This window comes from Sceloporus occidentalis, unplaced genomic scaffold (assembly GCF_023333645.1).
Source record: "Sceloporus occidentalis isolate IW3139 unplaced genomic scaffold, rSceOcc1.0.p SCAF_2, whole genome shotgun sequence".
Lineage (NCBI taxonomy): Eukaryota > Metazoa > Chordata > Lepidosauria > Squamata > Phrynosomatidae > Sceloporus > Sceloporus occidentalis.
The window spans coordinates 68,467,123-68,480,456 of record NW_028316982.1 but is presented as its reverse complement, the minus strand read 5'-3'; the positions used below and the strand labels follow the sequence as shown (position 1 = coordinate 68,480,456).

General features: G+C 42.8%; 1 protein-coding gene across 1 annotated transcript; it reads right to left on the bottom strand.

The window, feature by feature from the left end:
* Positions 1-5,118: 5,118 nt before the first annotated feature.
* On the bottom strand, positions 5,119-10,005 carry LOC149318503 (alpha-2A adrenergic receptor-like). The gene is made up of 2 exons (XM_089509887.1): positions 8,380-10,005; positions 5,119-8,099 (listed from the first exon to the last, which is right to left on the bottom strand). The coding sequence occupies exon 1, from the start codon at positions 9,874-9,876 to the stop codon at positions 8,506-8,508; it is 1,371 nt and encodes a 456-aa protein (XP_089366013.1). The 5' UTR covers positions 9,877-10,005; the 3' UTR covers positions 5,119-8,099; positions 8,380-8,505.
* Between the last annotated feature and the right edge of the window lie 3,329 nt (positions 10,006-13,334).

Here is a 13,334-nt window from a genome sequence, read left to right as displayed (position 1 = left end):
CAGGGAAGAAAGGGGGTGGGGGAAGAGGAAAAGGAGCAGGAGGAGGAGGGAGGAAGGAAGGAAGGAAGGAAGGAAGGAGGAGAAGGAAGTAAGGAGGAGGAGGGAGGGAGGGAGGAGGAAGGAGGAAGAGGAGGAGGAAGAAGGTGGAGGGAGGAGGAGGATGAAGAAGAAGAGGAGGAGGAGGATTTCCATTCCATTTCTACAGGTCTGCTTTGTTTTAACAATGATAGTGATGATGATGATGATGATGATGATGGTGATATTGATATCAGCCAGCTTCTGAGGCCCAAATGTCCTCCATTTTGATCATGCCTAACAAACATGCATTTATATTAACTTTTTTAAAAAATCATCAAATTTTTTTGCATGTCCTCCATTTTAAAAAATGTGTCCTACATTTGAAAATGTCCTATATTATTTAATTTTTTTTTTTTTTATTTTATTTTTTTGGCTTCAGGCCCCCAGTTGTCTGAGGGACAGCAACCTGGCCCCCGGCTCAAAAAGGTTGCCTACCCCTGCACGATACCGTGATAAATTTACTATATTTTACCTGGTTATTAAAACTCTAAACAGCCAAGCCAATTTGTTGTAAGCAATTATAAAAAAAAAAAAGATTATGTAGCAGCAGAGTCAGGGAGTTATATACTAGAAAAGCATTAACTATTTCTGCCAAGCAGTGATTGCAAATAAACAATAATCTGCAAGGACTTTGAACTTCCAAAAAGGTGAATGCATGAGAAAATAAACTGATTACTCTTGGTACCGCCTTCTTCTCTAGTTACCAGCCAGAGTCCACCATAAACAAAGTTGTTTCAGGATTATCATTTGTGCCATAACATACAAGAGTGAAAGGTTACAAAACACAGAGACATATCCCACACCCAGAACAGACTTTTTATTTGTACACACCTTAACATAAGTTCATCAGAAGGTCACAGCAAGACAGTAACTTCAAGAGGCTGCAGGGTTCAAGCACATCTGGATTTTTGTAGGGGAAGCTGAGTCTCCTGCCTAGGCTGCTAGAAGCAGGTGTCATGGCAGGCTCATGTAAAATTGTAATCTTGAACTTTACTGTACAGTGGGTCCTGGGTATCCACTGGGCTTTGGTTCCAGGACACCCCCCCCCCCCATTGATATCAAAATCCATGGATTCTCAAGTCTCATTATGTACAATGGCATAGTAAAATAGTGTCCCTTATATATAATGGCAAAATCAAGGTTTGCTTAATGCAATTAATATATTTTCTAAATATTTTCAAGCCACGGATGGTTGAATCCATGGATAAAAACTGCATGGATATGGAGGACTAACTTTATTCTGAAAGCATCATTTGAAGCCTCCCTATGGCCATTTCCTTCAAGAGAACCCCAGAGGGTGGTGATAAAGAAAAGAGCTCTTTCAGTGGTCAACCTACCTCCCATCTATGAAAGCAGGTTAAGACATTTCATTATTCCCAGGCATTTGGTGGGATGAAACTGGACGGTTTTAAAATATTAATTATCTCTATAATTTGTCTGGAAGGGGGATGTATTGCTTTTATAGTATACTAGGGAATTTGCTCTGAATTGCCCTAGGTTGACAATTTTATAATTTCAATCAAACAAAAGTTTGAGTAGTAGCACCTACAATCATTACTATTTGTTTCAAACCAAGATATATGCAAAGTGTACTAATCAGTTCCAAGCTGGCAAGAAAATGTTTGGGTTGTCAGCATAAATGTAAACAACTAGTTTAGTCAAAATTAATTCATACATGTGCATTCTAAAGCAAAGGATATAGAAAGCAGAAACATAGATCGACAGGTACATTGAGCAGTTGGAAGATGAAACCTAAAACCTTATCATAGCATGAGAGACATGACTAGGACACATGAGTGAACGGGAAGAAATAGTTTCAATACTTCAGAAGTTGTCTGAACTAGTAACTGCTCTCAATAGTCTCTTGCATAGGGCCAAAACAAGCCTAGGTTCAGATGGGACCACTGGCAATTCTTAGTTAAGTTGCATTTGTGTCTTTCTTTTCTATGCAATTTCTTATGCCCTGGCTTTTGTATTAATAAACATCTCAGGTCTTAGAAATCTGATACCCCCAGAATCTGCCCCCATCAATATGTACAGTGGCCCTACACTGGGGGTTTCAGAGAACTGCCCTCCCCCCCCCCCAAAAAAAAAAAAAAGAAAATTCCCAAGCTCTGCAGGTAAAAAGACTAATCTTATGCATGTGAACTTCGGAGTAACACTCCTTGACTCAACACTGTACATTTGGACAAGTACCAGCCTGTAGAGGCTGTAGAGGAAGGGAGGAGGATTAAGCGCCAACATTGCATTGATCTACTGGGAGCAGAACAATTCAGGATATAAATGCAAAAAGTAAAAGTAAATAAAGTAAGAATGTTGATTTGATATCTCCATGTCAGCTGCTTCGGTCATGCATTCAGTTTAGTAAACTGAAACTGTAAAATGATCACCTACGATTTATCACCAGGCAAAGAAGTGTTAACTACATTTGTATGCCTTTAGCAGAAAATTAACTTGCAAGACCAATCTCTTTTGATCATTTCATGATACAATATTTCTGCCTCAATGTTAGCAAGGGGAAAGTCATTTCAGTTGTTGTGTGCCTTCAAGTCATTTGTGATTTATTGCAATCCTAAGGCAAACCTGTTACACTGTTGTTGTTGTGGTTTTTTTTTTTTTTTTTTGGTTTTTTTTTTTTTGGCAAGTTTTGGTCTGAGTGGGTTTGCTCTGAGGCTGACAGTGTGTGACATGCCCAAAATCACCCAATGGGTTTCCATGGTCAATCATAGATTCAAATCCTGGTTTCCTGGACTCCAACACTCAGACCAATACACCCTGCTAGCAGTATAAGAACTGTGATTCATTAATTGTTAAAAATAATGTTTTAATTATACAAACATCTCACTGTTTCTGACCTTATTTGTTGTAAATAATATTTGCAGATGCTGTGATAATTCTTAAATTTCTGAGATTGTAAAATATTAATTGTTTTATCTGCCAATCTAAAAAGGCTGCAGAAGTTCAGGTAAAACATTCGGGAAAGTCCTTACAAAAGTCTTAGGAAGAATTTGACGAAGTTGCTCTTATGATCAGAGAGGCAGAATTTGTCAGCTGATGTATAAGGAGCTACACAAATGTAACATCAGTATCAGTGTGGGCAACAGAATTACAGGGATGATGAGGACTAAGCTGCATCTTACAGTTGGATCCTAGACTCATGGACTAAGAGTACAGCAGGGTGGACAGCCTGTATCCCTCTAGATCTTGCTGGAATACTCCCATCACCCCAACACAGGTCAGGCTGATGCAAACTGGAGTTCAAGAAGACCCAGAAGACCATAAATTCCCAATCTTGAAAAGTGTGAATGTGACAGACACATGAGTTTTGTTTAAGCACTGAAGCCTTCATGCACTCAGAATCATGTTGGATAAGGACATGAGAACCACCATGTTAAATCAGACAAAATGTATCTAGCCCAGCATTCAGTTGTCAGATGACATGCAACTGTATCACTGTCTAATGTTCCTCAGAAATTGCTATTCAGAAGTATACTGTTTCTAATATGGGACGTGAGGGAGATTATATATATCCATCCAGCCAAATGGCCAGCGCTTCAACTTGTGGTACTGAATTCCAGAGATTAATTATGTGCTGTGTAAAGAAACATTTTATTCTAACTTCCTGAATAACCCCAACTTTTAGTAATATATGAGGGACAGAAATCCTCTCTCCATCCATTTTCTCTCCTCATCATGCAGAGCAGGGTCGCAATCATTTGTGCTGACTCCTCTGTCTTATCCATATTTTGCCATTTACATGCATGATTGAAGCTTTGAATTGCACAGGAAACCTATAAAGAGCAAGCTCCCTGCTCCAAATCTTTGCTTTTCAACTCATGAAGGGTGGCAGGGCCAGATGACAGGAATAGGATGGAGGGCCAGCAAACACATCCCTGATCTCCTCTCATCATGTGAGGGTTAGGACCTGAGTGGGGTTATTTTTGCCACCATATCTGTCAGGCAGATACACTCATATGATCAAGCTTTGGTTGACAGCACTTCCTCTTGAGCACTTGGGTCATTGTTCTGCTGGCAAACCCATATTTGCACAGCACAATGAGTGCATTGGTCCTTTATGACTGCTAACTGCCATTATGTTGATTCAAGTGAGAGCAATGCTTTTTGTAGCGTAAATACGCATGCCGTGTGCTTTGGGCATGAAAGAGAAAATATTGGGCAAATCCCAGGAAATCAAAAACAGCAATGTGTCTTCTATGAAGAGAATGACTGTTATCTATCTACAGGTATGAGATCTTCTGGCTAACTCCTGCATGACAAAACTGAAGTCCCGATTTTGAGAGTTGTCCATTAAAAGAAATACTCTCTCAGTAATGTAGAAATGTACTTTTTTCTCCCCCCCACTCCAAGTTAACCGGCATTCGGCTGGAGACAAACACTGTTTTTATTCCTGCTCTTAAACATTTATACTGGCACTTGTGGCCTAATTAGTCAGCAGTCTATCAACAGTTTGTAAATATTGGAATGGAAGAATATTTCACTTGAGAGAAAGAACACATACACAGCTTAAATACACACAACTTAAACTTAAATATGCACAGGAGTACATTGTCCACACAATAAGCCCTAAAACTTATTCTTTAAGAAGTGTATGAATAGGTTTGTTGTGCCATGAAAGAAGAAAGCAAAATAATATCAAAGGCTTATTTGTCAGTCTTTCTGTGTACAATGAACTAGCCCATTGTTCTAAACATGTGGTGTAACAATGACTTATGCAAACTACAAGACTGTTGTAGAACGTGATTTACAAGGTGGGTTTCCTCTATTTCCCCGTTAAGTCTTCCGATCTCTGAGATGCTTGAAAACAGATACCTGAGATTTGGCATGCTTTCTGATGTGTAAACATTTTTTATTTCATAAAAAAAACATTATGGCCATTTCTGTATACATTTATCATTCTCTTAGAAAGCACAAATGGCATGGGATCGATGGACTTGCACCAGGTGCACTTCTGATTTAAAAACACATTCCAGAAAATAATAATAATAAGAAGAAGAAGAAGAAGAAGAAGAAGAAGAAGAAGAAGAAGAATTCCCAACATAAGGCATTTTCTGTTTGCTTCATAAATGCATACATTGGACTTAATACTACATATCGGCAATCTGCATTCTTCATATAAGATCCTTCCAGCAGGACAAATTCAGATCTGACTTAGAATATTACAGATTTAACCAGCCCTAAAAAAAATTCACCCCAAAAGAAGAAGCTAAATACACAGAGAGCTAGGGAACTGTTAATTTTCTTTTGGACTACATTGCCCAGAATTCTCCAGCCAACTGAGCCAGTGGAGGCTGGGAGTTGTAATCCAGAAAAATATCTCTCCCAGCCTCTGGCATTTACAGAGTTCCTGAATGGTGACTCCATTCATTTCAATGGAAGGCTGACATATGTATATGTAAGAGTGTGAATACAGAATTCCTTTCCTGTTGCAAGTAGTTTAAAGAAAGACATATTTGTGGGTAAGGGAGCTCCCTATGTGAGCAGAGGCACGCTTATTTTAAAAAAAATTGCTACTCTGGGAGATGTAGACAATCTCCAGAGAAAACTCAGTGTTTCAACTACATCAAGCCCATTTTACTTTCTCTGGAGTTGTACCTTATAGCCTTAAAATTATCTGTTCTGGTATCGTAAGAAATCAGATTTGAAATATTGGCCTTTCTGTTTTAATGAACATTTCAAGAGAAATCAGGGGGTGGGGGGAAATGGTTTTCTTATTTGAAGACATTGTTAGGGACCATGACAACATGATTGGATAATAAATTCTAATTAAACAGTTGAATTCCACAGCACCTAGAAACTCTTATGAGGCTAGTATCCCAAGATTAAACTGGTCAATCTGTCCTGGGAAACTATCATGGAATCACATGAGTCAAGGAGTTGAGGTTCCTCTCCAATCACAAGACGTCACTGGAGAGAACTGTGACGCAGGCGGCTTGCCTCAAGTGGAAAGTAAAACTTCTCTATATCTGATTTTCTTTGGCTAGGAAACAGTGAACATTCACATTCAGATAATTTAGATTTTAGTTGGGGAAATTAAACAGATACTGGTTTTTGATATTTACACATAATTACATTGTAATGCAAAGAGATTTTAAAAAATTAAAAGGAGATTATCACAGTCTAAAAGTCAATGCAAGAGAGGAAATAAATATCATTCCAGTACCCTGATCCATTATAAATACATATCTCAACATTGCTATATGGTAGTGTCTTCACAATAGAATTACAGTGGCTTCAGAGGCTCATTTTTGGTAGATCTGGAAAGGTTATTTTCAGACTGTAAATCCCATGCTGGCTCAAGAATTCTGGGAATTGTAGTCCAAAAACTACAAGTTCTGTGCACGCACAATTATACAAGGGATGGTCTGCTTCTGCACACTTCAGAAATAGATTACACCCTGTGTAGCAATATGCACTTCTAGCACAAAAGTTATCCTTACTGCTAGAAAAATTGTTCTTTTTCTACATATATTTTCTTTAAAAAAAAACAACCCTGTAAATTTTGTATTGTTTTTAATACAAATAATTGTTTTTAATACAAATATGTAAACATTTGTATAAGGTTCTCCAACCAATAAAACTATGTCAAAGTTGTACACAAGTACACTTTGATGGTAATAAGCTCTTTGCCCCTATCTGTTAGTATTATGTTTAACAGCTCTGTTAAAATTGAAGGCTTCCAAATGATTATTTCAAACCTAAAAGGCACAGCCGAGATTAGATGTCTGCTCTTATAGTGCTAGTGAAGTCAGAAATAAGGGTCATTCCTTGTGTTCCAAAGAATTGTGACATTTTTAGGAAGAGGGCTAAGCATCGACATAAACAATTTCACTTAAAATAAAGAGAATCCAACAACAAACATTAGTCATGTGTGTATCTGTCTACCATCATTACCCACCACAAACTACTGTGCTTAGTGGTTTTATTATTTTTATGAAAATATTGTTATCACGTTCAAGCTTTCTCTACCTTGCCATGCTCCAGTTGTAGTGAACTAAAATTCCCGTCAACCCACAGCCAGCACTTCTCAGCTGATGGGGATGATAAGACTTATAGTCCAACACCTACAGAGGATGCCATGGTGAGGAAGGCTGTTTTCACTCCTTTCCCACACTTTAATAATCATCTGCAGAATACTGTCATATAGGATGAATGAATTATTTGCAGGAGGGAACAGAAAGATCATGAACAAAAATTATTCACTTTTTCTTGTGCTGCTGGGTCATAGACAGAAGAATGATGATTCCTTTATGCCCATTTTGCCTTTATGCACAACATTCACTCTAGAATAAATCAAAAGAGAATTTGATACATGAAACCTGAAACAAGGAGAAGGAAAGCCGACATTTCTATGGCTACTTGAAAACAACTACAAAGTGTCCTTGTGCATGGAAAGAGTTTTCTTGTGCAAGACAGCCAGCACAAATGAAAATGTTAAAAATCAATGTAAATCAAGTAACAGTGTAAAGTAAAACAAAAGACTTCATATACCATGTTATCTATTTACAACCAGGGTAAGGGCAATACGTGAGCGTTGAACATACATCTGAGGAAGGACAGAGACAGGACAGAGCACCATATCATGCTCTTTTGAGAATCTAATTCCTCTTCAGCATTACAAGTAAGAAAACAGCTCGTCCTTGTGACAGAATCTATGCTGATTTGGATGTTCTTTTAAAATTATTTCTTTCTTTTTCAGTTGATGGCAAAATAGGAGATACAGTTTTTCAACAACACTGAATAAAAAGACAACACAAACATGAAATTTAAAAGAAAACCACATAGAGGGAGTACAATAAAACACTGGCTATTGTCAAGCTTATGTTACCAGTTTGTATACCCCAAAATCCAACAGCAAATTGGAAATCTTTGTAATACTATCATGTTTTATAGTTGATGAGGCGGCTCCAGTGGTCCACTGGGGGGTGTTGTTTTGTTTCTAGTTTTCACACATACATTGCATTTTCAAGAAAGCTCTGAAGCAGTTGTAAAGCTGATCTCTCCTATAAAAGTTAAAGAGGAACAAGATCTCAAAGATGCAATACTGTTGTTTTTGGATGTCATCAGGGGCATTGGGAGAGGATAGAAAGAAAATGCTTCTGATATACGGGATATGACTTTTACTTTCCCCTTACCCACCCCGACTGGTTCCTTTCAGTTTGTCAATCTTATAAGTGTACAGAAGCACTTACAAATAAGAGCTTTCAATCCATCACTGAGTAGAGACATATCCACTTGGGGGGCTGAGGGTTGTGCACTAAAGTTTTAATCATTTCATCTCACCTGAAGTCTTTGAAGAGTCCATGCTCAGTAAGCAAATGAGATGTCACCCACTTCCAAAAATCCAACCAGAGCTGAATATCTTGAAGACACCTGGCCATGGCAACAAAAACAGGAGTCCATTCCTTCTCACCCAACCCTTTTTCGGTCTAACCGGCAGAGAATCTTTTTGAAGGACCTCCTGAAGTCATGGTTGAAGATGGTGTAGATGACAGGGTTCAGGGAACTGTTGCAATAACCAAACCAGAAGAAGAACTTGAAGAGGGTGTCGGGCACAGGACAGCTTTGACAAAGTGCAGTCAACGTGTAGGTAAAGAAGAAAGGGAACCAGCAGACCACAAAAACCCCAATGACTACTGCAAGGACAAAGGTGAAGCGCTTCTCTCGGTTCTGTCTGCCCCTCCACCGGGAAGCTTTGGCACTGCGCTCCTCCTCTGCTCTACTGGGCAAGGTGTCCCCAGGCTTAATCTGGCTCAGTTTGGTTTTGCCCTTACCTCGTGGTGGCCTCTCCTGCTTCCTAGGCTCATGATGTTCATTGTGCTCAGAGGAGGAGGTGTCCTCCAGGTCTATACCATTGATCTCTTCCCTCTCCTGGTTTCCTCCTGCCACAGCCACCTTCTCCCCATTCAACTTGGTCATTGCAGGCATGTCCTCCTTGTCCGCCAGGCCATTCTGCCTCCTTTCAGTGGCCTCTCCTCTCCTGCCGGGTGGGACACGAGTTCTCCTCTTTGCAATCTGGTAGATGCGGACATAGACCAGGACCATGATCAGACAAGGAGCAAAAAAAGAGCCGATGCTGGAAGAGATAATGTACCAGGTCTCCTTGTTGATGCTGCAGCTGAGCTCCTTCTTCGCCGCCCTTGACTCAGCTTCCTCGGGGGGCGAACTCTCCGGCTCGCCCTGCTTCATGATGGAAATGAGAGGCGGGAAGGAGATGACTGCCGAGATGACCCAGACGAGGAAGATGATGCTCTTGATGCGCCGTGGGGTGCGCTTGAGGTTGTACTCAATGGCTTGAGTGATGGACCAGTAGCGGTCCAGGCTGATGGCACAGAGGTGGACGATGGAGGAGGTGCAGAAGAGGACATCCAGGGCGAGGTAGATCTCACACCAGACCTTGCCGAAGTGCCACTGGCCCATCACCTCGTTGGCCAAGGAGAAGGGGATGACCAAGGTGGCCACCAAGATGTCAGCTGAGGCCAAGGAGACCAGGAAGAGGTTCTGGGGGGCCTTGAGGGCCCGGCTGGTGAAGATGGCAATGATGACCAAGACGTTGCCAAAGATGGTGACCAGCATGAGGAGGGTGGCCAAGGAGATGAGGGCCAAGGTGGTGGGGAGGGGGTAAGGGAGGCCTTCCCTCTGCCCTCCCTGGCTCCCATTCAGGCTGAGGTTGAGGCTCAAGTTGAAGCTCTCCATGGGCTCCTGGGGACCCAGTCCTTCCAAGGGGGAGAGGGAAGAGGACCCCCCGCTCTCGGCCAACAGGAGCCCCAGGTGAAACATCCACCAGGAAGCAGGAGGGAAGGAGGGGAGGAGGAGGAGGACCTCTTCCAGAGGGGACCAAGGAGGAGCAGGTGAGATGCCTCAGCCAAGGAGGCTCAGGGCAGGGACAGTGCTTCCCACGCCCATCCTCCCCAGGGGATGCCTTGCCCTCCTCACCTGCCCCACAGCCTTCCTCCTCCTCCTCCTCCTCCTCCTCGCCTCCCAGGCGGGAAAACTCCCACCCAGCCCTCAGCTCAGGGAAAAGCCGGATGCCCACTGGGGGCCCCTGGGGGCTTTCTCCTCCTCCTCCTCCCCTCCGCCGTCGCCTCCTTCTCTTCCTCTTCCTCTTCTTCGCTTTGCCAGCCTTGCTGCCTCCTCCTCCTCCTCCTCCTCAGCTTTCTCTCTCTTTCTCTCTGTTGCCTTTATAGCTCCGGATGGCGAGCGAGAGAGGCGTCAGCGCCACGTGGGGATGGATGGAGGGATGGAGGGATGGAGGGGCTCCCCTCCTCTTCTTGCCTTCTTCTCTTGCTCCGGCTGTTTCCCTTCCCTGCCCCCTCCTTCTCCCACGCCTCTCAGTCTTTCCTCCCAGGCGCCCTCTCTCTTGCCCCTCTTCCTCACCGGGGAATCATCCCTTCTGAGAGCCCTGGCTCCGGGGCGCCTGGGATGGGAAGAGCTGAGCTCCGCTCTGGAGGAGCCACAGCCCCCTCCCAGTCCCAGAATTCCACACCCTGGAGCCAGGGCAGTGCAAAAAACAGCTCCAAAAGGGATTATCCCTGCAGCTCCTTCTCCTTCTCTCTCCACTCCTCTCCCTTTTTCTTTTTATGTGTTGCCTCCAAGTCCTTTCCAACTCCACTCTTCTCTTTTTGGTTTTCCCTCAGTGTAGCCCTGAAGCCATTTTTCTCCTCCTCCTTCTTCTTCTCCTGGGCAATGAATATGGAAGAAGGGAATATGGTGTCCTGGGGTGGTGTGTGCCTTTGTTTCCCGCTTCTGGAGAGGGCCCTGTGCCAAAAGTTTTCCTCAAAAGAAAGGTTCCCCTCCCCTCTGGCTCTCCTCTGAGGCTGAGAGGGTGTGACTTGCCCAGCAGGTGTCCCATGGTTCAGAGGGAGTGGAACCCTGCTCCTCCAGAGTTGCAGGCCAATGCTCAAACCCACTAGGCCAGAATGCACCTCCTTCCTTGCAAATAGGCACAGGGATATTGATAGTGCATCTCAAATGCCACTGTGGGCAATGCAGGTACAACGTCCTCCATTTCCAGGCTGCCCATGTTTGTTTTGGGACCCTTCCAGATGGCCTGGAAATGGCAGGTGATGTACTTGCATTGCCCACAGTGGCATTTGAGATGGGTTTGCAATATCCATGTGCCTAATCCCCTGGAAATACCTGAACCCAAGTAGCACATGTTGAAATCCCATTCATTTTAGTGAGAATGAATGGTGTGCTTTGGTTTCTCCTACTGAGGTGTTTTCTTTCTTTCTTTCTTTCTTTCTTTCATTTTAATGTTTCCCATTACAGTCAGCCTTCCTTATCCATGGATTTTTTTATCCACGGATTCAAGCTTGAAAGTATCCCCCCCCCCCAAAAAAAAGTGTAAATTCCAAATAGCAAACCTTGATTTTCCATTTTATATAAGAGACACCATTTTGCTATGCCATTGTCTTTAATGGGACTTGAGCATTCATGGATTTTGTGATCCACAGATTGTCTTGGAATCAAACCCCAGAGGATAACAAGGACCCACTGTTTACAACAGCATTGCTCCTGTTTGTAGACTGACAAGTCATAACAAGTAATGACAATGACCCTGATACCAGTAGGGCTTAAATGTGCTTTTCCTAACTAGTTTGTTCTCCTGCCTCATTTCTGATTGCCAAGATAACCCTCATCTGTTTGTCAAGAGTTCTTGTAGCACTTCAGTCTACTTTCTCAGACGCATTTGGTGGAGTGGAAGCCAGGTACAGACATATATATGCCATTGGCATGTGAGGATGCCAATTCAAAGTCTACAAAAACTCATGCTGCCAATTTCTTTCAGTTAGTCCCAAAGGTGCTACAAGATCTCTCTACGTACTGATTCTACAAACTAACACAGCTATATTTTTGAATTCTACCTCTTCTGTTTGGTTCTCTTCCCTGGCCCACCTGTACTAACTGCCACTGGAGGGAAACTCTTTGGGCATTAAGATTTGAAGGGGCTTTTTCTGACTTATTTTGGGGCAGACATCCTGTTTCCCTATCCCAGCATTCCAGTATTTGTGCATCAGATGTCATTTTGACAGAAAATCAGCTGTGGTGAACCTTTTAGACGCCGAGTGTCCAAACTGCAACCCAAAACCCACTTATTTATTGCAAAGTGCCATATCCCTCTGGCTTTCTAATAACAAACTCTGGCAAACTCTGTGCTGGGGTGATGGCACATGTGCCCACAGAGAGGGCTCTGAGTGCTACCTCTGGCACATGTGCCATAGGTTCGCCATCACTGGAATAGATTATGGAGCACTCATTCAGGGCTGTTCTATGTACACATGGCATTGCATTGTGACAGCACACCGTGTACATAAGAGTTAATGCAGTAGTAGAAAACAACCTCCAAATGTTGCTGGACTGCAACTCCCATCAGATCCAACCAGCGTAAGTCAATAGGGAAGGGTCATAGGAACTGCAGTCCAGCCACATCTGAAGGCCCATGGTCTGTTCTTGTGTGCCTTCAAGTCATTACTAAATGAATGACAAAAACAAACCTGTCATGAGATTTTCTTGGCAAGATTTGTTCAGAGAGGGGTTGCCTTTGCCTTCCTCTGAGGCTGAGAGAGTGTGACTTGCACCCAGTGGATTTCTATGGTCAAGCAGGGATTTGAACCCTGGACTCCAGAGTCTTAGTCCAATGCTCAAACCACTATGCCATGCACCTCTGGATTTATGAATAGATTATTGTGCCTTATAATTATTCTGTTGAAGAGGGAATTAAATTAGACAGTGCATAGATTAATTATCCCATTCTGATGTTGTGGTTCATTACATTACATAAAAACGTATATAAACCAGATGGCCAATATCTGGCTTGACAACAGCACATGTGGGGAAAATTTAGGGGTCTTAATAGATCACAAGAAGTTTGAGCACTGAACTACAGCTCTGGAGACAAGGGTTCAAATCCCCACTTTGCCCACTGGGTAAACCCACTGGGTGACATGGTTTTTTGTGGGTTTTTCGGTCTATGAGGCTGTGTTCTAGAAGAGTTTATTCCTGATGTTTCACCAGCAGCTGTGGCTGGCATCTTCTGCCCTGGGTAACCTTGGTCAAGTCACACTCTCTGACTCAGAGGAAGGCAAAAGCAGACCCCCTCCTAACAAATCTTGCTAAGAAATCCCCATGATAGGTTCACATGAGGGCCACCATAAGTCAGAAAAGACATGAAGGCACACAACAGCAGCGATAGACCACAAGCTAAACATGAGTCAACAGTGTGCTGTAGCAGCTTT

Coding starts and splice junctions, on each gene's coding strand:
- LOC149318503 (XM_089509887.1), bottom strand. CDS start 9,876: ATGTTTCACCTGGGGCTCCTGTTGGCCGAGAGCGGGGGGTCCTCTTCC.